Raw genomic sequence first — 26,889 nt, 5'->3', positions numbered from 1 at the left:
GAGAGCGCGGATTGAGCCCTCCCGGCTCCCGTCGCCGCGCTCCCTCACCCCGCCCCGGCCCGCCCCAGCGGCGCGGCGCGGCGCGGCTGGCGGCCGGCAGCCAGCGGAGGGGACCGGCGCGGCGGCGCTGCCGAGGGAGCGGCGATGTGAGTGCCGGGGGCCGGGGGGAAGCGGGCAGCGCCGGCCGCGCTCCGGGCGCAGCCCCCCGCCCTGGCGGGGGACGGGGTTGGGCAGGGCCGGCAACGCGGGGTGGGAGCGCCGGCGGCAGGGCCGGGGCCGGCCCCGGTGCCCGCGGGCCGTGGGGAGGCCTTGGGCAGCCGGGCTGCGGCCGTGCCCCAGCTGCGGCCGGCGACCCCCGCCTCGCTGACCGGGTTATTTCCCTCTCGCTCCGCTCCCTCTGCCCCCGTCCGTCCTCTCCCCCGCCCCGGCCCCGCTCCCGGTTGTTTGTTTCTGCTGCGCTTTCGGCTCCTTATCGCTGCCGGGCAGCTCCGCCGCCCGCCCGCGGGGGCCTGCACGTCCCGCAGCGCGGGGCGGTGAGCCGGGGGGGGTGGGGGGGGTGGTGTCTGTCCGGCCGCCCCTGCCCCCTCACACCGCGGCCTCCTTTGCCCCCCCCGGTCCTGGGTGAAGCCTGGGGGAGAAAGCCTCCGTGCCTTGGTTTTCCTGGCTGTTGCCACCCCTTTTAAGTGTCTAATTAGGAAATTTGTGTTCATACCTGACTACATTTCCAGGGGGTGAAAATCCAAGCTTTGGCCTTTATTAAGTGATAATGTCACATGAATGGCATTTGCTCGTTTCTGTTACTTTTCAAGATATCTTAACTTCCCTGCAGAAAAAAAAAAAAATAATCTTAACCTGATCAAAAATTTTTTCACAGATCCTTCTGCGGGGAAGTATTTGATGGTTAGGTTGTGTGAGCCTCTCTGTTGCAGACTGATAGTACATACAGCAGTGTTCTTAATTTTAGTTATTGCTAAAATTATACCTGAACAGTTTCTTGACCCAATTTATGTTGCTGTTTTTTTCCTCTCTCTTCTAATTCTTATCATATGCTTCCTGATATAGCCCATATCCTCCTTCTGCATCTACAGCAGCAGACCTCTGCTCTCAGTAGATATCCCTGGCTTCAGATATTTAATTTTTGAAGGCTGACTTAGGCAGTTCACTTTCGGTTTCCCGCATAAGGAAGACACGCGCACCCATCAAGTTCAGTTTGCTTCTCAGATGCCTATTTAGGATGGAAGGAGTGGCGTTTTGGGGATGACAGTCTCCATCTATTGACATGAAGAACTTGGACAACTCGATATCTCACTTTTTAGACAACTGAAGTTAGGGTAGATGAGGTCCGTTGGAGCTCCATACATGCAGAAGGCTGCCTGCCTAGATATTCTTGTGCGTTCTTGTATATTGTTAAAAATATTTGTAGCGTTACCTTTCAAGTTACATAATTTACAACTTGGAAAAGGGATCTGGCAAAGCAGATCCATGCAAATGATCTTCAGCACCAGTACAGTTCAGACTGAGCAGCTTGTGCAGATTCTGCTGTCTGCTCAGATTGTCTTGTGGGATGTTACGATTTGTATGTTGTTCAGAGGGGGCTAATACAGGAATAAAAAGAAGCAGCCACTTGAGTTGTAAATTAGAATTTACAGAAGGATTGCCAAAAATATAATGGAATTGAAGACCAGAAGAAAGAAACCCTTCACAGAACTGTCCTGTTTCATGTACGTGAAACTCCCATCCAGTACTACGCTGTAGGAACTCACATAGAGATGTATATTTTGTGGTATATTAGAAGATCAACAGGCTAAGGTTAGGTAGAAGGACAGCCCCGTGTACTGGGTGTGTCAGGAATGCTTTTTTCTTGAGTCCTTACTTTTAAATACCTTTTTTTTTTTTTAATTAAGGGTATGTATGCAAGAAGAGTTTATAGGGTAGGATTAGTGCACTGTGAATGAATAGAGTTGCTGTGAATTATTTGGGAGCATGGGTTGTTAGGACCATGGCACTGGGGCCCACTTCACGGTTCATGAAAACCCTTTCCTTTTTGGCCTCCTTCCCTGCCAATTTTAGCATTGCATTCTTAGGTCTTACCAATACTGGATATTTGAATTAGAATTACCTGTTCTGGAATGGCTTCCCATGTGGAGGGGCTGTTGTGAAAGATACGTGATTTTTTGTTTTTCTTTTGTTCTTTCTACTTCCTTCCATTACGGAAGTATTATTTCTCTTTAGAAGTACACAGTATTCCTAATTAGAATTTATTACTATTTCTGAATACTATGTTCTGTTGAGTGGCTGTTATGGAACCGTCACAATAGCTAATACGAATTCATTTCCTTGTGTAGTCAAGAACTTGGGTCTGTGTATTTCTTACTTTACACACCTGTAGTCAAGAAGATGATGTATGCACAAGCTGTTCAGTGCTCAAACCTGCAGAAAGCTGAAAGATACTAACTTTGTGTAAAGTCTGCAGAAGTTGTAGATATTAAAACCAAACAAGACTGCTGAGTATATGTATGATGTTTTTTAGGCTAAAGGCTTATAATTTGGACAGATATATCCCTGATACAAACCCCCCTGCATCCTTGCCAAATTTCAAGTCTGATGTTTTAGAACAGAGCTATTCAAAGCAAATGCTTCCAGATTTTGTTTGCACAGCCAAATTTTTTTTTCTTGTCTTCAGAACCACCTGAAACAGTTTTTTCTTTCTTTTTTTCCCTTCTGCCAACCTCCCCCACTTTTAATTTCAGCCAGTATGTGGTAGGAACCCAACCCTCCAGGTCAGTCTCAAAGTAAAGTTTGGCAAAGCTGTCTCAGCTGAAGATAGCTTCTTTATGAGGGTTTCTTAAGCTTCCCTATATAAGGAAGACTGACTGCACCACCTGTTAAAACATTAATAATACTGTAAGTTGTTAGGAGAAGCAGCTCGCGGGGTGAGGATTTGGGACCCTGGACCCCAGTACTGCTGGAGGTACGCTGCAGGCTGCTTTCTGAACGTTGTTGACAGAACCTGTCCCTGTTGTGTGCTCCCAAACACGTGGTTCACGTGCAGTAGGAGTGTGTAACCCGGTCATTGCAGCATGGGCTGCATGATTCTCGTGGCTCAAGAAATGAATTGTGCAAAGTAAAAATACCGGAGTTTTGGAATTTTCTCTCTGAGTTTAAGCGTTTTCATATCTTTTGAAAGGGCGAAGGTGGCAGGCGCTGTTAATGCAGAGTTGCTACTTGTTCTTCCCCATCTTCTCGCTCCCTCTAAAGTTATAAATGAATTTCAGAAATCTGAAAATGGTTTTAACATTGACGCTATTTGCACTTCACAGCTGTTTGCAGCAGAGTTTGTCATTTCATTAAAGTTTCGAGGAAACAGTTTGATGTTCACTCCCTCTTTTTCCCTCCTTCCCCTTTTGCCTTCTGAACTGTTGCACAGTCTGCCCTTGAGTGGTTTGACCAGTAAAAGTTGAAAGAAAATCACTGTTCTTTAGGAGACACAAATTTCTTGTAAGTTAGCACAGGATTTCCATCTCTGGCTGAAAGTTTACCACAGTTTGTCCAGAAGTTGCCCATCTGTATCGTCGCTGCTTTCTGGTCCTTAGCAGGTTGGCCCAGCTGTAAAGCTGAAAACAAGAATCAACCTTAACTTTACTGATATCAGTGCAGGCAGAAGATAAGGAGGCTTAAAAGCTGTACTGTTTTGACTGCAATGACTTTTTAAAATAACTGTTTCCCTTGATTTGTACACAATTATTCAAGTATAAAAGACCTCTGTACCAATTCAACAGCATCTACTCTCAAGCCTGTATTTGGCAGATTAATAAAATAACCACGTACTTGAACATTGTCATCAATCTGTATTAACTTTCAGGCTTGCGACCGGAGCCTGTGAAGCACTTGTAGCATCTCACTGAAGTGGGGTCTTGCTTCAGTTGCTGCTCCTTTCCAAACACTCCTCTTTGGTTTGCTCTCCCTGCAGCACCGTTGGTGCTTTCCAGGCTCCATCATTGTTGCAATGGCAGATGTTATTCGGTGGCTATTTCAGCTGAGCTTGTTCTTTTTTTGAGTGGTATGAACTCAAGTGGAAAACCTTTAAGAGAATTACTCAGCATATAACACTCCTCATGCTCATAAGTCACTGAATTGGGACCATAATTTACACAATTAACTTCATTAATCATGAAATGCAGGATTTAAGGTTCCCAGGATGTCAAGTCTTCTGCACAGAGTATCATTTAAATTTATTTTATATGTAACAACAGAGAGCCAGCTCCAGTCTTTGTCAAAACCGATAGAAGATGAAGACAAAAGACTTCTGTCATCAAGACCTGGATTTGTACTTAAGCCCCAGGTGTGCCCTCAGGTTCTCCAGCACGATTACTCTATGCGTAGCTACAGTGGTTTGCGACAGATGTGATGTCCAGTAGCATTTAGGAAAGAAATAGGTGGAAAATATAGCTGTGAAAATACAGCTCGTCACACTCTCGGGTCTTGACTTTTGGTGGGTGCAGCTGTACAGTCTTAATTTTAGCACTTACACTTGATTCTGTTGAAGAGAAAAAGCCAGCCCCGTTGGCTTAAACTTGGAAATAGGCAGATGTTCTTGCACCTCCGAAAACACGCAGTGAGGCTCTTTTACAATTTATGTGTTTTCTGTCAGAATTGGTCCACTGCCTTAGGAAGGTTAACCCTGCTTTGAGCTGGAAATTTATCTTAGATGATGTCAAAGGATTTAGAGGCAATTTAGGAGCTATAGCTCAAATAGGAAAAAGGGCCTTGAGGTATTTGTAAGCTCTGAATTTCTCCCTCCCACTCAGCTGGTTTTCCAGCCAGAGTGTTCGATTTCCCAGGCTTTGGTCCTAGTGCGTTTTGATATATAAATCTCAAAAGCCTTTTAATTAAATGTGTGACTAAATAATCACCCAGTTTTAAAGTACACCATTTAGGGATGAGTGGATTTCTGTTTAAATCGGGGGAAGCCCAGCTGCTTCTTTCAGAAAATTGCTTGAAAAGCTGCACGTTGCTAACACAGTATTGCTTATAGGTTGATATATTTTTGCAGAGCATATCCTTCATACTTACACTTTAAAATAATCGTAGCCTCTTAGAAATTGTATTTTTACATTGAGCAGTGGTAGGAGAGCGTATTTTGATATCTGCTTAAACTTTAAGAGTTGAGTCGATCAGGTCTGTTTCTGTCATGAAAGATCTGCTCGCACCTGCCATAAGGTTTGAGGGTGCTATCGTTGTGCCTGGAAGAAGCAATGTTTTTATTGAATAAAAATGTCAGGAAGTATTTTCCTTGAACTCTGTACATTGATCTTCAGACAGAAGGCAAAGATTCATTTTTTGGGCTGATCTTTTTTAATGTTCTCAGTGTAATCTTGAATTGGTTTTGTTTTCACCCCTCATTCTTTTTCATTTTAACTTAAAAACATAGAAGTCTGTTGCTGGAATGTGTTCTGTTGAACCAAAGCATTGCATCTGTTGCTGCAAGCCAACGAGAAATGGAATTATTTCTGCACAAGCCTCATCTGGCATTAGAAAGTAGTTTTTGGTGAAGAAACAGCCATTGGAGAGGTTGTTTGTTTTATTGTTAAATACTTTTACGTACTAACTTTTGAGCCCTGAAGAGTTTTCCCCAGGTTTCCTCACACATATGCAACTTATCTAAATTGCATAGTTCAGAAATACTCAGTTTTTTACACTGAAACATCCAAACAATTTACTGCTGTGTTTGTGACCCCATGGGTCAGACTCTGTTCTAGGATTCCCCGCAGTAGCTCACACTGTCCAGCACCGCACCTTGTCTTGCTAAGCTCACTGTGTACGGTGTCCAAAGTAGACTTTGACATAAAATCTGAAGTTTTACACTTAGAAACATTTATTGTATGCATTTTTATGAAAAATAGTGCAAGTTGCACTTTTCTGACAGTTCTCTGTTTAATTAGGGTATCTTGAGCTGCGTGTTTCTCTCTGGCTTGCTTTTGTCTGATATTTCTGGTTCTTACAGCATCACCTGCATTGTAACAGTTTTGGGGGTCGGATGGGCACAATCCCAATACTGAACTGTGCTTTATGGGACATACTCGTCAATATAGCTACTCTTGCTTGCCTGCCATACTTTGTTTTAAAAAAAAAAAAAAAAGAAAAACAAACTCTTAGCACTTGGTCACCCAAAGAAGACTAAATTTATTTTCTGAAGCTATATGTGTGTGTATATATATATATATAAAAAAATCTGTGGCTTTGATTATAATTTCAGATTATATATCTCTTTTTTTTTTTTTTTTTCTCCCCAGGGCCGACTACTGGAAATCTCAGCCAAAAAAATTCTGCGATTACTGCAAGTGCTGGATAGCAGACAACAGACCTGTACGATGGTCTCCGTACTATGTCAATGATTCTGAAATACTAGGAATTTGAATTGCAGGCTTTTAACATCACTTCTGATACTAATCTCCTGATGCATGAAATTTGTAGTTTAAAAATGCCTTTCTAATACTTGTGATATTTAAAATATATTACGTGAGAGCCAGATACTGCATACAGGGTGGTGTGTGCTGTTCTACTTGGCAGTACAGATAAGAACTGAAATATCTGACCCTGCTTTTTCTTCAGGTTCTGTAACTTAACATTTGATCTGTCTTGGAACTTTGTCCGTGCCTGTTTCTAGCCTTCATATGCAAGTAGAAAGCAAAACCTGGCTTACGTGCTGTTTATATCTGGTAGGCCTGGTACAGCCAGCACTCTAAGCATTTAAAGCAGGTTTCCTTCATTTCACACAGCCCACAGAAACGTTACTGGGTTACAGAAAGGTGTTTCTGACTTGCAGATGCCTTTTGCAGACTACTAGACCCATTGGTTTCTCAGTTAGAAGTAAGTTTTGCATTTCTGACTCAATGCCGGGGTACTCCTGGAGCTGAGCTTCATCTGGCGTGCAATTAGATACCTGCAGCTCAGAACGACAAGTGTGAGCTAATTGGTTTAGATTTCTTCTTCTAGTCAGTGAAGAGAAATACATGTTGAAGGGGGGGATGTGGGTAACTTACAAAGTTTGTCTTTAAATGGGGTCAGTCATCTCCTGGATGTGCACCCTCTGCACATCAGTTTGTGCAAAGAAATTCTAGGGTTACTAGGTCAGGCTTAGGCACCTAACATTTGAACACCTAAACGAGCTCAGATATTTTTTGTGAGAACCACGTGAGGACTTCCACTGTTGTACGTGTAGAGCTTCTGAACTCCTTCCAGTTCCTACTGGCTTCAGTCTTTCTGGCAGCTTTTTGTCTTGCAGACTGTTCTGTTGTCCTTAGTTACCCAACTCTCCCACCTTGCCTTTTCCTCTATCTTAGATTTGTGGACCTGCAGACTAGTTTCAGTTCATGGGATATTTGTGGAGCATAGCATAATCTAATTAAGGACCATAGCTGATATTTGGAACTGTAAATAAGCCATATGGTTTTTAAAAGTCTGCGTGAAAACAGAGAGAGTGAAAAAAAAATCGAGGGATGATACTTAGAAGGGTAGCATGGAGAGGGAGTCCAGATTCTCTGTTACTTGTCTCTAATCTGTGTGCTGAACAGTAGTATTTGAAAAATTTTAAATCTTGTAAATACAGGCTATGAAATTTTATGATACCATTTTGGAGCGTTACTGATTTTTCATAATTTCGATGTTGAGTGTTTCTCGGTGTTCCTGAATTCCTATAGCCATTTTATAGCTGTAGTGTTTGTTGTAAGTGTTTTCAGAACAGGTTACATTTAGGCTTGTTCAGCTAAGTTTAGTCTAACTAAATTTTGACTAACTAAAATTAACTAAAATTGTAAAATGCATATTATTTTTCTTGTTTTTTCTTGCCTTTAAGAGCATTGAGTTTCATGAAAGAGGAAAGAATCATAAAGAAAATGTGGCGAAAAGAATTAGTGAGGTAACTCAAATATCTTATTTGCACAAATACTTATTTTTAATTTCTTTCATTATCAGACTTGTTTAATTTATTCTCTTGGATTTTTTTGTTTTGTTTTAGATTAAAAAGAAAAGCTTGGAAAAAGCAAAAGAAGAAGAAAACATGTCAAAAGAATTTGCAGCAATGGAGGAGGCTGCAATGAAAGCATATCAAGAGGATTTGAAAAGGCTTGGAATTAAGCCAGGTAGTTCATATAGCTGACAAAGGATTAAAAACAGAATTGAAAGAATATTGAATAGGAATGTTTTTTTCTTAAATTAGGTTTTAGGAACATGACAGGAGGCCGCCAGGACTGTATTTGCTTATTTAAAAAAAAAAAAAAAAAAAAAAAGAGTCATCTGGAAATTGCCAGTAGTAGAAGTTGCAGTATGGAATGTTTTTAGCTGCGGTATCCTCTGGTCCATGGAACAATCCAATTTGGAGTAGAAAAATTAAACTGTGATAATAAAAAAAATAGGCTGTACTTGGTGCTTTGAATCAGCAGTGCCGCTTCCCTTAGTTAATTTTGTATTTCACTCTTGCCAGTTGGAGACAAAAGTTCCTATGGAGTAGGAGAGGCTGGATTCCCACTGGCGTCAAACAGTGGAGATGAGAATCTCCTACTCAGCTTGCAGTTCAGCAAGTACCTTTGTTCTGTCCATGTGAAGACATATTATCCTTTTAAAAAAGTTTGTAGTTTCAAGCTCCTGTAGAAGCTCTTTTTCATAACTCTCTTAGTTTCTTTTTTGTTGTTGTTTAGTTAGACCTTATTGGTCCTTATGGTTTTTCTCTTTATGTTACTCATCTTTTGATATTTGCACTTTCTTATGACACTATAGTATTGCTACAGTGCAAGATTCTTTGAATGTAATCTTTTAAGTTTACCTGCTATGAGTGCAATGCTAATGAGTGAAAGTACATTTCCTATTTGCTGTTGCTCAAGAGTGACTAATATTTAAGCTCAGATTATTACTGTCTTTTTAAAAGAGTATTATTTTCTTTAAGATGAGGTAGGTCCCAGTTCGACTCAGAGTAAAACACAAAGTAACACAGTGGAAACTAAAGGAAAGAAAGAAAAGAAAGAGAAGAAGGAAAAGAAGGAAAAGAAAGAAAAGAAAAAAAAGACACCTCAGGACGCCTCAATGCCATCAAAAAATGAAACGAAGGAGTGGGTGCAAGGATTTTCTCCTGAAGGCTATACATATTACTACAACACAAGAACAGGAGGTAAAAACTAATGAGGAGCAAATGCAGATATAATTATTGAATATAAATGAGAAAAGACTACCTGCATTTCTTTACTCGTCTGCTCTCTCAGTAGTAAGCTGATTATTAAAATGTGAACAATTAGATTGAGTTTTGATATTTAACATTCAAGGCTTAGGCATCCAGAACTTCAGACTGGTTTTGCTGTTTGTTAATAATGGGAGAATGCCGTAGTTCCACAGTTTCTGGAAATGTTTAGCCTCTCAGAGGTTAAGTATACAAAAGATAGCTGTGTTCTTCCTAAAGAAGCTTTCTTATCAGGAATGTGAAATAAATTGATTGTGTCCAAGTAAATGAGAGCAGTTATGGATTGTTTTCCGATTGTTTCTTTCCACATTTACAGAATTTATCTGACTGACTTCTCCTGAGGATCTATGTGTTATGATCTACTTTAGCGCATAAAAGCAACCCTCTTTTATGATTAATGAGACTGTTAGAAACTTTCTTATAAATTTAAAGATTGACTTTAGTATTTATTGTAGTCTTTCCTCATACAAGATAACTTCCAAAAGGTAAAAATTCTGTGTGTTTAGTTTCCTCTGGCCTATGCTGCCATTTAAAAAACAAACACCTTTTTTGTACCAGAATTCCAGTATCTGTGTATCAGCTATAGTTTAATAGAGTCTGGAAGGTGCTTAGTCCTGGTAAAGCCAACTGTGATTATTATACTTTGGTTTATTGTTCATACCATAGTTTGATCAAGGATGATTTATATTCCAGTGAGGTGTATCTATATTACTTGCTTGTATGTGTGCACACATCAGTGTCATACCATTTAGATCTGTTTCTTCTAAACATTACTAAACACAAACAGGATTGAATGATGGGTGAAATATGTTTTTGTTTTTTAAGAATCACAGTGGGAGAAACCTAAAGGATTCCAAGGCAACTCTCAAAACTCAAAAACGGTAAATCAAATACTGTTATTCGTACTTTTCTTTGTCGTTGTAAACACTTACCGGAAATAAGCTAAGCAATTTGCAAGTCTTCTGATTGCAGAAGATAAATTGTTTGCTCTTAGTAAACTTAGGAAAATGTAATTTGAATATCTAGAATGTTTTATGATATACTTGATGAAAACTGAAATTTTGCTACACAAATCTTTTTTGGCTAATTTGTTTATCAAGGGAAGAGAAGTGATAGTGGTGGTTGTGTTTTTACAGAACATGCTTTTTTGATGCTTCAGCCCATAAAATTGAAAGCTTTGGGGAAATTCTGCATAAATTCTGTTCAGCCTTTTGTGAATGAAATGTAATTTAAAAAATTAAAACTTACACATTTGAAATAGTTAAGACTCCCTTATCTTAGGAAACATTGAGATTGCATTGTCAGATAGTAAAAAAAAAAAAATAAAATAAGAGTGCCTATTTTTTCTGTTTGCTTTAGGATACGGTTATGAGATAATTTATCTTTTTTGTGGATTTGTTATGGTCGTGGAACCTATGTGCAAGCAACCTTTTAGAATATTACTTTATTTTCCTTATTTAAGGAACCAGAAAACTTGCAGAATAGTCCAAAGACAGAAAGATTTCTTCTTATTATTAATGGGCTTTCCCCTGATACTTACCACTCCAGGATTTTTGTGCTTCACAACATTAAAAATAGGATTTTTACAACACTCCTGTGAAGCGATGTTACGTTTCCCCATTTTCAAGATAGGTGTCATAGGTAGAGTGTGATTTAAAGTCAGTGTTGTTTGCTAATGTTGGATTTTATGTTAGCAATCAAAAAAGCCTGGCTTTTTCAGAGCGCTCGATATTCTGTAGCTCTATATTGTCGCATCTGAGAAGGTAGCTTATGCTTTGTACTGGGTTACTTACTGTCAGAGGAGAAAATGGTTATAATTGTGTATATTTCTAGGTAATTGAATCAATTCACAAAATGTACATGAAGTTTTGTCTGTATTCCATCTCTTGTTAAGGCAGTGTTTTATCGCAAAAATACAGGCCTTTCCCTCCAGTCTTCATTCCCAAGAGACTGCACGCTTTGTGTCAGAGCTGCCCATCACATGCTCCTCTGGCTTTCTGATCCCTTTATCCTGTGGTTTTGCACAACTTGTTAACCAGCATTTCAACTTTATCTTTTCAGTCAAGGCATAGCTTTGCAATATTTATAAGCCGGTGTTACTCTAGCCTTCCACTGAAAGAGGTGGTCTAATCTCGGATGGTCCTTGGTGCGTATTTGCTCTGACAGTGAACTAGTTCAGAGAGCGGAGACATCAGCGTTTAGGTTAGTGCTTTGTAGGCTTATGTCCTTGCATCAGCTCTCTGCGTAATCAGAGAAATGCCGGTGTGGGGAGAGCAGATGGAGGAGAGAAGGAAGCTCCCTTCTTGGCAACACTCCGGAGTTAGCTCGTCTCAGCTATATCATGAACACACACCTTCAGCCTCTGATATCTCTTTGATGCCACATGGCTGTATTTTGCCATTCCTCCCTCACCCTGCTTGGTGACTTTGTGGTGTCTTGAGTTATTTTCGCAATTGCTAAAAACAAGCATTTGATTGCTCCCTTATTTAGTCTGAGCTAAAGATACTGGGAACATTCCAGATCTCTGACAAGGACTCACACTGCCCAGAAATTAAAGGGCATGTTTGCAATATGTAGTCCAAGTGAGATTCACAGGCCCTCCGTGTTTTACAGCACGTTAGCTTGCTGCTCAGACTTCGTAAGAGGTGAAGAGAAGAGAGTAATGAAGAGGCATGTTGAAGGCTACCTACAACTTCAGTTAGATTGACATCATGCATGTTAGTGTTTATGTAGTAGGATACTCAGTGTGCCTAATGTCAAATATCTGCTGAAAACCTCTTAAGAACCAGGTCTAAAATGTTCAGGATCTAACTCTAACAAAAAGGATAGGTTGTACTTAAGACTAGTCTTTTGTCCTCTTTCTGCTTACATAAAATAAATTTTCCTTTTGCTTCTTTTGTTGAAACTAGCGCACTGAAACTTTTGAGAGGAAAACCTTGAGGAAACGTGCCCACTGAAGGCTTTCTTGCTTTTTCCCTGCTCTGAACCTACTGATACAATTTTTCTGTTTCATATATAGCTTTCTGCAGAGCAGGTGTGAGAACTTAAACGCCTGATTTTGTTACATCTTTAAAAAGACCCAAAGTTTTAATAGAGTATAAGCAAATGCATAGGTATATGTGTGCAGAAGCTTATCTAGGGGTGTGTGTGTATATGTGTACACATAGAGCCATTTGTTAATGCAGAAATCATGTATGGTGAAGCTGCATAGAAGTTCTGCCCAGAGGGGAATGGGCAGTATTAGTACTTAAGGAGCAGTGAAGTAGTGTATGTGTAAGTGTTGATGAAAATCAGGTTCTGAAGGAAGATGTTAAGTCATGTGTAATGGCTGATTATCTAGCTGTGGCTGATTCTGCAAAACATCTTTATTTTAATTACACATCCACAAAGACATACCAGCAACTTCTGCTGCATTTCAAATGTATTTATTAATTAGTAGGGTAAAACAGTGCTTTGTTTAAATTGGTGCTTTACTAAATAAGTACATTTATGGCAGGCATTCCTGCAAAGTTTGCTTCTTCAATATTTTTGGTGAAGATCTATTTTGGAATAAGTTCTAGAAGTTTTGGGTTTGTTTATGTTTAATTCGTGATAGTATTTATTGGTACTGTTTTTCTGTAGCCCTCACAAAACCCTGAGTCTTCCAGGGAAATTTTTTCTTGGTCTCTACTTAAGACAATGACAAAATCAGGAAATGTCAACTTCAGGTGTGAATACTTTGGAAAATAAAAAACATGTAAAATAATGGCCTTTATGGCTTTTATCATAATTTGAACTGTATGGCAACCTTTACTGCCTCATACTAATTATCCACTGGTTGAAAAAATCATCTATGTGCATTTGTGGTACTTTTAAGTTAAGCAATTCAATCTCATTTGAGTCAAAGGGAATACTTCCTAACAACTTCAGGGGTTCAAGCTTTAAAAGAGTAAAATTATCATGAACAAAAAATATTCAAGGGTTTAATAGCCTTATAAGTGATGCTTTGGCTGATCCTTAAAACTCTTTTCTAATTAACTGCTGTATCTTTTTCTCAGGCAGCAGAGTGGGTAGAAGGTGTCACTGAAGATGGTCATACCTATTACTATAACACACAAACAGGAGGTAAGGAGAGCTTGTTTTCCTGTTAAGCTCTGTTTCAGTAGAGGGGGTTTTCAGAGCAGCATTTTATTTTGCAAATAACTGCATTTTAAGGCCATTACTAAGTTTTGTATTTTTTAAGCTGTTACGTTGATTGAAATATACTTGTTGCTTAAGTCAACGCTGGCTTTATAACTGTATTGTCAATGTGTATGCATTTGTGCTTCATAGGTTTTTTTTAGACATTCAACTTACAACTCTAAAATATTGGTTCTTCTTTTCCACATATATATTGCAATTATAGTTTGGAAACCAGAAAGGGGCAGGATTTTGTTTTGACAGGTATGTAGGACTGAATAAGAATCTCCTAAACTTTTCCTCTTGCTGACATAGCATTGATACGGAAGTCCAGAATCTTTACCTCCTACTTCTTTTCCCCATTTTTTTTCCCTACATGGGGAACTTTGTGGTAACTCCCCCAGAACAGGCATCTGTTTTCTAAATCTGTTTGAGTCATTTTAAGGTCAATGATGCCTCTCTGGGGAGCAAGTGATTTTATGCTGGCTATGAGTTTTCCTTCTGCTGTTGGGTATGAAGTGGCGTTCCTGACAATGCCAAGAATAGAAGGAAAAAAAAACAAACAAACAAACAAACAAAAAAAAAACCCCAAAAAACAACGTTTCACTTCTTCAGCATGCTACTCCCCTGCTCAAATGATTTGTGATTTTTTTCTTTTGCAAGGGAAATGAGATGCTGGTTATTTTTAAACATTGCCTTCTAAGTTCAGATACATTTTATGCCTTAGGTTGTATTGTTTTTTAAAGTTCTTCATGGACACATGACACTCGTGAAGAATGTCTTTGTAATCATGGTATTTGGTAAAATTTTGGCTGGTGATATTTTAAAGCGATCCCTTACATCTATATAGCTGCAAGTATCTTGGAAATACTTGAAAATTACTTTTCAGTTCTGTTAACGCTAATCCCATCCTCTGAAGACAAGACAAATTGTTAACCAAGGGACTGATTGTAGTGTCTCATCTGAAGCATGTAACTTAAGAGGCCGGTACAGCTAGGCTTATATCCTGCGACAAGTCAGACTTTGGGAGGCTGCACCATACTCCACTGGCTATATGTGACACCTAGGAAAGTGAACTTTCTCAGTTACTGGTCTTAAGCTACACGACAGCAGTACCGTTAAGAGACTGTTTTGTTCATTCAAAGCCACTCATTGCCAGTTTCTTACACCTTTACTTCTTCAAGATACATCTAGAAGCATACCTGTTAAATGTTGTTTTCAGTTAGGGATTTCTTTGAAAATAGATAAAATAATTGGAAAAATAGTAGTTTTATTACATTTGAAAGCTTAAATAAAATTATAGATTGGAAGTTGGTGTACTGTTGCCTTATTGTTACTAAAAGCAGTTTTAAGACCATTGAGTCAACTTTTATTTAAATATTTCCTCTCGATATATTTGCTGGAATACTACCTTCTCATTGAAAATGAGGTCATATCCTGTAGATACTTCCATGTCTTTTCAGAATAATGTTTGTATTTCCTTGTTTACTTGACAACTCTTTAATTAGAGCCCTAATGTTACGAGCCAAGTAGCGCAGGGAAGGGGTTTATCTGCCCAGAGAGCTGAGGCTCACGGTTAGTGTTCTTTACCTTATCCTGTCTTTGTAATCAATGGACAACTCAAATCAAATAGGCACCTCTAGAGGGCAATTTGTCTGTCCTGTGTTAGGATGAGAGGGACCACAGTGTTGTGGACCACAGTTCGCCGTGCGTGATATTTTTCTTAAGCTCTAATTACCAGCTTTATCAACAGTGAACTTGGCTGTCATGACAGTATCTCTGCTGAGAAGTGCAATGTTATCTTTCTGATTACGTTTATTAAAACAAATGTACTGAACAAAGGCAAAAACCTTGTGCTAAATTATTTGCTGTATTTTTGCATAAGGCAGCACTGCTTCTGAAAGGTAATGTTGTCAAAGCAATAACAGATCAGAATTAGAAACATAAATAATGTGGTTATTCAAATATTTTGGACAGTATCCACATGGGAGAAACCAGATGGTTTTGTTTCATCTTCAAATGAGAAGAGTCACCGTGACAAGCATTCTGAAGAGCTTGCAGAAACAGATTCCAAAGCGTCTGAATCAGACTCAGAAGATAGTGAAAATGAAGCAGAGCGTTCAGAAACAAATTTCAAGGTAAGTTCTCTCTTGAGATTTATTTTACATACAGTATTAATTTTCTAGCATAAGATGATTTATCTTTTATCTCTTGTGATAGGCTGTACTCATTGTTAAGGAGGTTAAACCGTATGACTGAAAGTAGAAGTTTGCATTTGTTTGGATAGTAAAATGAATCTTTATTCAATTATTTGGCCTATTCATGGCACTGTTCCAGAATAGATAGCATGATCTTTCCTCCAGCCCACCAGAAGTAGATTGAATTCTGCAAGAAATATGGTGTTCTCTGAGAAAGGTCACTGTCATCTCTCTGAAATAATCCACAAAATTACTTGGATTTCAGTGTGAGGATATGACTTCTAACCTTCATTGGTAAATGTGACTGCCAAGAGACCTTGAGGGAATGCCTTTGACTGAAAATGACATGGTTGTAGTTTCCTTATTAATTGAGAAAAACATTGGCAGCATGTAGTACAAAACCTGTATCAATTATATATTTTTGTCTTCAGATTTAAAACTTAACATAAAGGGTGTGATTATGGCTCTGGTTGGGTCTGATGGTTTTTCTGAAACTGATAGTTCAGAACACACAGAGACAGTTCAAATATAAAATACGTTCATAGACAGGTGTTAATTCTAAAATAGATATTTTTGTATCACTGTGCATCATTATAAACTACTACTAGGTATTAGCCATAAAGTGTGTGTATCTGCGTGCACAGAAAGCTGTATGTGAATTTTTGCCCTTTTTTTTTTTTTTTTTTTTAAACATGCTAAGCTTTGTTCTTCAGCAGGTTGTATTGGCTGCTCCTTGCTAACTTCAGCCTTGATAGATGGGATTTTCCAATTTTAACTTTTTGTAACGTTTAAGATTTTTTTTCAACTCTGTATGTGATGAAAGGTCAAGGAGAGAAATTTAAAAATTTTATTACAGTATGAGTTTATTGTTTCAAGTTACTCTTGGTTGAAAAGCATGAATAGTAGATAATAGTAAATAAAAGATGTAAAATAAAGCTACATTGTGTTTTTATTTAGGCATTTTTGCTTAAGGTGGGTTTTTTCCTCTTTAGAGGAAAGGAGATAATGGTGAAGAATCAGAGGAAGGGAAAAAATCTCCCAAAGCTAAAAAGTTAAGTCCTTATGGGAAATGGCGAGAAGTTAAGCCAGAAGAAACTGTTGATAAAGAGGAGAGTACATCAGCTTCCCAAGAAACCTCCAGTGATGCACCTAACAAGACCAACCCTTACGGAAAATGGAAAGCAATTAAGGAAGTAGAGGAAGAAGAAGAAGAACCATGGTGAGGATCTTTTTACCCTAGTTCTTTTCATAATAATTGTTTCCAGAATACTTGTTTTCAGAGCTGAAGCTTTTTCTTCTGAATTCTGGCAGAATTAGCACAGCTGTGATTGGAAACATAGCCCAAATACAGTTCTTTCCACAGTGATTATTTTAAGTGCTCTCCATGGCAGACAGTGGTGGTGTTTTAGTTTTAGTACATGTACCATGAGTACAAAGTAAATTGAAGTGATTTAAAGGATCATTATCATCCGTTGTTTTTCTCAGAGGCTGAGTATCAACTATTTAAACGTAGCTGCTCTAAGCTTATGTTCCCTAACATCATCTCCTTCAACAGTCTGGTTCAGCTGCCTCAGGAGCTCTTGTGACTGTTTTTTCAACTGCTTCCAGCCTTGGAACAGCATAGGCAGCTTTCTCAGGGCCTCTAGCTTCCAGGCTAAATTCTGTTTCTTTCTGATGAGTAATTAGTTGGGCTAACTCTGCCCGGAGTTCAAGATCTATCTTGATCTTCTAGGGCCAGCAGCAACCTGATCTGGATCTTGCTGGGTTAGCATTGCTTTGAATTCCTTCCCTGTGGGATCAATAGTTGCTGACATAATGAATATGCTTCTTTAGGCTCTGAGCAATTTCTACCTAAGCCTGGTATGTTTGACTGAGTTACTTCCACAAGCAGTGAGTTATTTCTCACTTTGTGGTGTTGTACTGACTCTACCTGTTCACTTGAAGGACATAGCCTAAAAGACACTTCAAATTTTTTGTCTTATTTTCACCCAGTATTGCAGTAAAAGACTTCTGGTTGAACTGATTTTCTTGTTCCCTAATTTCCCTCCTTCCAAAAGAAAGTTAAGTAAAACCAAAACAAAATCCGCTACAGCCTTTTCTGCTGTCACTATGGGTAAGTCCTGGAGGCTCTTATAATGTGGTGGGAGACACTTTCGGTAATGATTTAAATAAGGAGGTGAAACACAAAACATGTAATCCTGTTATGCCAGTTTTAAATCTGGAAGCTGTCTCTCCCACGTGCAACTGATGTACTGCAGATGTTTACATGACATGCATCTGATCAGGACGGGGTTTTTTGTTTTGTTTTACTGCATAATGCCCAAGATGGCTCATTTTCTTGTGAAGCATGCTGTCTTTTATGGCCAGTTTCTTGTTACAGGGCCCTCTAGGAGTCTGGAAAAATTAGGTTTGGGAGAATGAAATCAGTCTTTTCCCTCATACTCATCCCATTCTCCAGCATTTTAGTTCTAAATTATTCAGCAGATAAAGTTTTGACAGTTTCAACTAAGTTAAGAACCAATACACTTTGTTGGAGATGATAATGTCACTTGATCAGTGCACGTCACACCTCCTGTATTGGACCAGCTAACCACTCCTTGACTCCAGAGCTGATAAATTCTTTCAGGTTTTTGGAACCGTCCAATAAAAACCGTCCAATAAAAAACACTTTCAGCTACTGAACCTTATATATCAGTCTGTACATTAACAGACAGGCTTGATATATGCACACATGTAAATGAGAGAAATGCAGTTATTCATTATTTATTTTAAATTGAGACTAGGCACAGTACCAACCACTTCCAGGAAGTTTACATTTTAGGGATACTGCAATAGTTGCATTTTCTTGACTTGCCGTCATTGTTGTGGCTCTTTTTTGGGTGCTTGAGCTGATCCATGTCTTACTTGAAGCATAGGACCTGAAACTAGGTACAGTACACGAGCTGACATCAGACTAACACTCCGTAGTACTGAAAGATTTCTTGTATGGATTGGCCAGGAATATAATGTGTATCTCTTTGCAGTAGTGTTATGCTGCTGTGATTCCTGATGGACTTGTGATTAGATCATTTTCTGAGAACTGTTTGGTTGTTCTCCGACGTATGTTTGTGCCACAGGTTATTCTTGTAGAACGCAGTGTTTTGCTCTTGACCTCCTAAAACCGATTGGTCATTTTTAGACAGTGTCTTTGATTTGTTCAGATCAGTATTAGCTGTGATCCTGTCCTCCAGAGCTGCTTCTCCCAACTCGGGGTCATCGGCTGATTGTGTACGCCTGTTCTCTGTTCTGTCCCGCAGACCCTCGAGGATGGACACCTGTGAAAAACTACTCAGCAGCATTTTGGCAGTGAACCATTGCTAATTACTCACTGACTACTGTCTTTCAACATTCTTAGATTTACACACATGCAGCCCTGTCGTCTTTTACGGGACTATTTACGTGATGAGCGCTTGGGCCATGGTATAAGCTCTGTAAAGAACAAGGTCTTAGTTTTTTACTTTTCATACCAGCCCACACAGAAGAAACAAAGAACGTGGGTTTTTTTCTTGATCCCTGTCATGGATCAAGCTCACCTAGCTCAAAGCTGCTTTTGACAATTAAGTATGGATGTTGCTGTCTGCAGTACACCATGTTGTTTTCTCCATGTGGATTAACCCTTTTATGTCTTCCTCTCTTCTCCCAGTGAAAAAGTGGACCTGGAGCTTCCTAGTACAGAGAGTGACAATCTACCAGCTCCAGTGCTAGAGGTTCCAGAAGATGCGACAGTGATATTTAAAGAGAAGACAGTCACCTCCCTTGGAGACCTGACAGAAGGGGTGCCAACATTTAAAAAGAGGAAATTTGAAAATGGAAAATCTAGAAACTTAAGACAAAGACTAAGTGATCAGTAATACTTAACAAATCATTTTAGATTCTGTTTAAGCTAGAGTGAATCAAAAGTTTAATATTTTAAACAGGCTTTTATAAAGAAAATGTTGGATAGAAATTAAGGATTTATAGGTATTAAAACATATGTGAGTTGTAATATTTTTTTATTTTATTTTGATGTGATTGATTTTGGAATGGAAGTTTTGTGTTATATTACTTATGCAATATTGTAAATACCTTTATTTTTTATTTTAACCATGCCATCTAAGTTCGATTTGCTCTATGTACACTGTTTTAAATACATTGTTTAAGGTTTTTTACTCCTTTTCTAAGTATGGGAGAATGTAGTAATCCTTAATCAGGCAAAAATGATGCAGACCTTTTATTTTTACAGAGGAATTGCATCAATGGCAGGTACTAGAGAGTAAAATCATCCCCCAAGATTGTTTATGTGGTGTAGTTTCCCAGCTAATGAGTAAAAATATTATGCTTACTAACCTTTGGTTAATCGCTTGCAAAAGAGTAGGTGGTGAGAGTGCCAACATTTCAGATAGATTATTTGAAAGCTGTTTTTAGAGGAGTTAGTCACATCAGTGCCACTCATTTCAAATAACGTTCTGAAAGAAATTATTTGTGTACATGCATGATAAGTGTATTAAACCTCTGCAGAAGATTTAAACCTGTTGAATCTTAACTTTTAATAACAGCACCAGAGCCACCCCTGTTGGAGTAGATATTTCTGTGGTGTCTTCCTGTTGTATTTTGCTTTATTATTGTCTCTACTTGAATTTTTCTTTCTTTTTACACATCAAGTTCTCTTGTTTTGCTCTTGTTTTCTTTTTGTCTCTTTCCCTGTAAAAAAAACAATTGCCTGATATTTTAATGAAAAAATATTCTGACGACCTGGCCGTGCTACAGCAAGCAGCACCCTTTTTGAGGCTGATGGGTTTTGTCTGGTGTTAAAAGGAGCGCGTTGACTAGTTGCAGCGTTCGCTAAGCTGAGAGGGGCTAAGTCTATTGAAGCTTCATTGTTCTTGGTACCGTAGGAGAGGAGAACAAAACGTGGATAAGTAGAGCTGATGGCTGTACTGTCCAAGGTGGCTTGGACATTTTCTTAAGGATTGTAGATGTGATTTCTTCACTTGGCGGGATTGGTCTGCATTTAGCATCATCAAGATTCATTGGTTGCGTAAGAGTACAGCTACGCTTATTGCTTCTCTAGGTATCAAACAGTGGACCATAAAGGTTCAAATCATGAATCCATTAAAAAATATGTCTCTATTTCTAAAGTTCACAGTGTTTTGTTCAGGAGAATCTCAGTCAAAAACAGAGGGTGCAGTTAAGACAGTTGTCAGAGTCCAGCTACAGCAAAATAGTGTTGGTAACTTCTGAGCTTGAACTTCATTGAGGAAATGACTGTTAGTCTGTCAGATCAGCGAAGAAAGGAGTACAAGACAGGGAATCTGATTTATCATGTACTACGAAGGAAGCCGAAGTCCTTGTTTCTATTCTGTGACATTTTGTCTGTGTATAGAAGAGAATTAAGTATTGTCTTTAATCCCATGTGTTTCTGTGGCTTCATCAGGGTGGTTGTATTTCTTCTGATGTTCTGAGAAATTGGAAAGTTTCCTGTAATATCTAGCCCTGGATTGTCATTTAGAGGCGCAGGATGCGTGCTGGATGCTCTCACAGTCATAAATGCAGGAGTATACAACATGTACTCCACATGAAAGACCTCACATGCAAGGCTAGAACAGAAATGTCCTTTCTACCGAGGAGAGGTTGTCAGGTTTCTTAAAAAGCAGATTTTTCAGGTTTTGTTCTTACTTTTACTTGAACATCACTGCAGCCGCTAGGAGCCTGCTCTGACTTGAAGCCTCCGTGTGTTTGCGACCAGTTTACGCTCATTTCCTCCCAACTAACACCAGTATTGCCCTTCAGCTAAGTACCTTTTCTTCCTCTTGAATCCATCTCATCTTGTCTGAGTCACATAAAGCGTCCTTGTGTGACAGGACCTTCAGCGCTCCATCAGCCCTTCTTTTCATCTGTTGCAGCCTGAGTTTGCCTAGGCCCTATGTTCAAGGAAGATTAAGGCCACGCATGATGTCACTAATACTTCCTTAGCGTATTGGAAATAACTTCTGATACATCCCTAAACCACATTTGCCTTTCCCATGACTGCATCACGCTGTCTGCCGCGGGCGCCCTGTGCTTTACCGGTACAACTAGCTCTTCCTGCTCCTTTGCCGTTCCCAGCTGCTGAGTTATCAGCTGATCACGCTTGCCTTTCAAGCACAATTTCTTTTTTCTTACAGATCTGTTTTGTACTGCTGTACTCATCCTGCTCCTGTTACTCCAAGCCTCAAGTATATTCATTTCTTTGTGATCTCTATGAAATGATTTTATGGTTTATTAGTACAGTTTTATACAGTAGTATAGCTTTCTTGTAGGCTGCACTTTTAATACCCTCTGAGGAGGCCATCTTTCCTCTTTTAGTGAGCACATCTTTCCTTAAAAATGCTTTGTCACATTGAAGTGGTCATAGGCAGCTATTTAAGATACCCGTAACTAAATTGCTCGAGCAGATGTTTAAAAACATCTGAAAATAAAAGTGTTCAAAACTTGTTTCCTTGAGGAGCTGCTGTTAGTTGTAATATGAACCAAAGATCTTTGTCAAGTACAGTGTTTAACAGACAAACCAAAAGAAGTAGTTACATTAGGAAAAAAGATTAAATGTTTTCTTTGTTCACTGCTAGTAAAGTTGTTTTAAATACCATACGCTCGCTTTTACTGATGTGACTTCGAAAGCCTGCATTTCACAAAGAAATACAGCACTTCGCTCCCCGCTACCTCTCAAGGTCAGTTTGAGGAAAGACCAGTTTATTCTTTGTCCTTAAGTGTCAATTATAATAAGGGCCAGTTGAATCCAGTTTGATATATCCAAAGCCACTGTTTAATTTTGCACCATGCTGTCATTCGATTTCCTTATTGTGTATGTAAACCAAATATTTTCTCTTCTATACAAAAACACTGTCTTGTGTGAGATGTAAGGCAGACGTGGGTTTCCCAGGACATCTGTTCTGCACAGATCTCTCTCCCTTCTGTGCTATCTCCCTGCAAAATCTCCTGCCTTTGGAATTTGCCATAGGAATCCTCCAGGTATTACCTCAGTTACGCTCCTCATCTTCTAATCCTTCCTTGGGCTGCGCTGGCTTCTGAGAAAGGAATGTTCCTTTTACCGTTCCAGAAGAACAGCGTTTTCAGAGGAGTGTTTTGTTTTCCGACTAATCCATTTTCTGTCCTGCCGCGTGCTTTTATCTGCTGGCCTGTTTTATTGCAAGCTCCTTGAGGGAGGACTACGTCCTTGGTTTTATCATCTGTCATAGACATTATTAGCCATATGAGAAGGAGAGTTGGAGAGAAAGGGGGAGTCACTGCAATTTCTGATGACGCTTTCTTGTGTGTGGTTTTGAGCAAGACAATTCACCGTGCTCTATTTTTGTTTCCTTGCCTCATCTTTCATCTGTCTTGTCTGTTTAGAAAGAGCTTCGCGGTACAGGACGCTTATCTTTGGTGTGCGTGGTTTTACCGTAGAGCCTGCCTGAAGTTGGTGATGCTTTTAGAAGCAAACATATTGCATATACTAAAAAAGAAAATTATTTTGGTGGGCATTTGTTATGCCGGGAGATGTGCGGAGACCTGCTCAATTTGGTCCAGATCATAGAATAATCCTTGTTCCTATTTAGGCGAAGCCAAATTTTAACCCTTCACCTGGGCATTTGCAGATTGAAATCCAGACTTTCCCAATAGGATGAAGTTTGTTTTTTGTTTGACCCTTGTAGACAAAATCTGTGCTGCAGCATCATCCAATCCCAATATTCTAAATTAATCCCAATAATCTAAGTTAAATTCACTAACCTGTGTGTGTATAAAAACATTTCCCCCCCTTCACCCCCCAAAAAAGATGTTATTTCAGTGCATATTTTGGCATCTCAGAAAGGGAGTAAAAAAACTATTTCATGCTGCTTGGTTTCCTTGATTTGCTTTTTGAGTTGTGCCTCCCCTTTTTAGTACTTTATTATTGCTGTCTTCCTCAAACCGTCTTCCTCCAGCATTCCTATATATGCAAATCTACGTATCACCGCTGTGCCGCCGTCCTAGGGTCCACCTTCACCTCGCCCCCTGCTCTACTGAGATCTTCGCAAGCCTTCACCGTGTCTTTGTAGGCCACCCTGTCTCCAGATCCCAGCGGACGCCGAGCGCTTCTGCCGCCTCTCCGCGTCCTGCCCCGAAGAAGTACAACCTTACCTATTTTCAAAGAACACGCAAGCTATTTCAAGACCGTCCGCGTGTGCTCTCTTGGTTTTCTTGATAATTCGTTTTCCTGAGATGGATTTCATTCCATTCCTCCTACGGGGTTCGCAGCCCTTGAATCCTTTCGCTTGTTGGTACAAAAGCTGTCTGTAAACCTTCTGCTATCTGCTGCGGCAGCCCTTGCGTTCTGTTTTGTCAGCCACGTCTCTTCAGTCTCTCTCGTATCTACCTCTTAAGTCCTCTTACCTTCTACCTGCTAAACTATTTAACTTAGAAATCGTGTTAGCCGTTTGTGTGATGAACAAATCTAGCTTCGTGAAGTGTTTTGGGATATAGCTCGAATAAAAGTTTCTGTACAAAGCAAAAAGCGTTGCTAATAATAAGCTGAAAAAGGCTAAAACTGCCCAAGAGGATTCCCAGAGAACGTCAGCAAATGCAGATTTGATTTTACTTGTAAAAGCAGAAATAGCCAATGTTAAAAACCAGTAGGCAGCATTATACAGACCACGGGCTGAAGGCAGTGGCGTTTAATGGCTTGCGTGACTGAGGATACAGCGAAGAACAGTGGGGTGATTGAAAAGCGCTTGTTTTAGTTTGTAAGTATTGTCTGCAAAGTTAAACAGCTGGTTTCTCTTTAACAGCTTCTCAGTTGCAATTACAAAGTATTGCAAGCTCTTGAAGTGGAGTTTATATGAAAATACCGAATAAAGCTTTCATTTGAACACTCTATAGTACCGTTGTTCATCTATTCAAGGGTTTTAGGACAACCTGAGAGATTTATGGACGCATGTTCTGTTAAAAATGGGGCCCAGGGTAAATATAAACCGAAATGGGTGTGTAAATATGGAAGCGCTTCTTAAAAGAAATACTTTTATTTTGTGGTCACCAGCACAGCACCTGGGTGCCTTCCAGTAGCGCATTAAGCAGTTACTGGAAATTGTTTTATTCTGTGCGTCAATTATGAGTAACAAATGACCTGGGTTAAAATTGTTAATTTTAAAATTCTTAACAGAGTTCAGGTGAGGTTTGTTGGAGTCACTGCTTAATAGCATTAAGAACATAGCTGAATATATACACTTTCGGACGGTAACAGATGGTGATTCAGTAGTTTTCGTATTTGCTGGTCTTAAGAATGATGAGCAATGCCCTGAGAGTTAAAGATACACACTTTTAAAAGGTGGGGAATGCATGTAAATTATTTCATAACATTTCTTTTACTGAAAAAAAATCTTTTCGTCAATGTGATCTTTTGGCAACTTTTTTCACAGAGAGCGAAAAAACTATTCAGCTGCCCTAAGCAGCTATTAAAAAATACGGTATGATGCGGGCAAACAGCTCTGCCAGACGAGGAAACACGTTTCATTCCTAACAGCGTTGGGTTACTTCTGCCTTTTTGCTAAATGAGAACAAGCAGCTTGCTACTTCAAGTGAATAAATTCCTTTGTAGTTCCAGGGTTTCTGAGACATTCCCTTGGGCATTCTGTTGACGATTAAATGAAAGTAATCGAGGTAAGGTACCGGGGCTGTTCTTCTTTACGCAGAGGGTAAGCATCCGTCTTTCCACCGTCGTAAAACGGGCTGCTTCCAGGCTCAGCTTTCGGCTGGCTTCCTTCTTCGCGGGGTGAGGCGCTGCCGCTCCAGACCTCAGCAGGGAGATGGGAGCTCCCGGAGCTACGGTTCGCATCGGTCACCAGCAGCTGACGAGGGACGGAGCTGGTGCCTTGCACCGCCGGCGGCATCGCACCCGCGCGTCAGGTCTGTTACGCACGTGGATGGTGAGGGGAGCCGGGCAGACAGCTGGTATCGTGTTCTCTTTGTTGTAGTTGACCACGAAACGCAAAGCTGGAGGAGAAGGTTGTTCCTACCAGGTGAACCTGCTCTTGCTCTGCTCTCCCACGACCGCTTGTGCTGTCCCCAGGGGCCGTTTGCTGCCTTCCAAGGAGCCGCTTTCCTTTTCTTTTTTCTCCCTCTGCTTTATTATCATAATTTTTCCTGCTACAGGTTTCACTGCTGAAAATCTGGGTTGCTTGTAGGAACTGAAAAGCCCAAGTTCAGAGCATTCCGTCCTGAAAATGGCTTGGGGATGGCATCGTTACACCCCACATCCCTCCCATGAGGCCAAGTGCCAGCCCACAGCCAAACCCCATCGCCATCTCTCGGCTCTTGCATCCCACAGAAAGACTGGGGTGGAAGAGCTTAGAATAACATATGGCTTCGAACACTATTTTGTAAGTTAGGAGAAAACAGCTTTAAATAGTGTTTTGTTAATGAGGAGAAGCAAATATATCTGGTTTTAGTAAAACAACAGCGCTGCAGGCAATGACCTGCAGCAGAAGAGGGTCTGCTCTGTATCAAATTCTCTGTCATACCTGAGCATAGCCGTATCTTGCTTTCATATACAGGTATGAGCAAAAGCTTAATAAGACAAAGATCCTTCAGAATGCCCTGGAACAGGCCGGGAGAAGGGATTAGGCTGCTAAATTTCAATGCCTGCATTGGGGACGTCTAAAATCAAGGGGAGCTCCCTTCTGCTTTCCCCTTCCTCATCACGCTGCACAAAACCATCAACAACAAAGAAGGGCTACAGAAAATCAATTCACTGCAAATACCCCTAAGGTCCTGCAGTCAAAACATGACCATCTTTCTCCCAGTAACATAAGTGGGGCTCATTCTTTAAAAGCGTTTCAATAGTTTTTCATAGTAAAGACCTTCATAGGCATTAACTAAGCCGAGACGGTCAATCTGATTATTTAAAAGGCGTGCTTTGTAAGAAGCTTCCAAGATTGTTCAAGATATATAATTAATAAAAGAAATTGGTTCGCATCACGAAAGTGAGCATGGTAATTGGATAAGCACGTGAACTGGATACTCTCCTGTTACAGCTGATCACATTAGTTATTGCCAGCCCGTCGGCACCACACAAACCTAAGCTGAGTTGCCTATCTATCTTCTGGAGGTCTTTCTTTTCTGAACTGCTTACTGCAAGCAGTCAATGTTCAAGTGTGCAAACGACTAAGTCACAGGGCAGTATGTTTCCTCATTGACTTACAGAGCCATACACTAAAAAAAAAAAACAAAACCAAAAAAATACCAAAACCCAAAAGCTTTTGTAATTTAAGTGTT

At 39.9% G+C, this 26,889-nt stretch overlaps 1 protein-coding gene across 1 annotated transcript; it reads left to right on the top strand.

Moving 5' to 3' along the window:
* The first annotated feature begins 5 nt into the window (after positions 1 to 5).
* Positions 6 to 24,495, top strand: WBP4 (WW domain binding protein 4). The gene is made up of 10 exons (XM_082303727.1): positions 6 to 146; positions 6,294 to 6,366; positions 7,856 to 7,918; positions 8,018 to 8,141; positions 8,942 to 9,163; positions 10,055 to 10,110; positions 13,267 to 13,333; positions 15,365 to 15,525; positions 16,578 to 16,804; positions 19,268 to 24,495. Coding segments are annotated over exons 1-10 (1,203 nt in total). The 5' UTR covers positions 6 to 144; the 3' UTR covers positions 19,476 to 24,495.
* Positions 24,496 to 26,889: the final 2,394 nt, after the last annotated feature.

The sequence above is a fragment of the Platalea leucorodia genome (assembly GCF_965183815.1).
Source record: "Platalea leucorodia genome assembly, chromosome: 2".
Classification (NCBI taxonomy): Eukaryota; Metazoa; Chordata; class Aves; order Pelecaniformes; family Threskiornithidae; genus Platalea; species Platalea leucorodia.
The sequence above is the reverse complement of the archived record's forward strand: the minus strand, read 5'-3'. Positions and strand labels throughout refer to the sequence as shown.

Coding starts and splice junctions, on each gene's coding strand:
- WBP4 (XM_082303727.1), top strand. Junction 7,919..8,017: donor TGGCGAAAAGAATTAGTGAG/GTAACTCAAATA, acceptor GTTTTGTTTTAG/ATTAAAAAGAAAAGCTTGGA. Junction 10,111..13,266: donor ACTCTCAAAACTCAAAAACG/GTAAATCAAATA, acceptor TCTTTTTCTCAG/GCAGCAGAGTGGGTAGAAGG.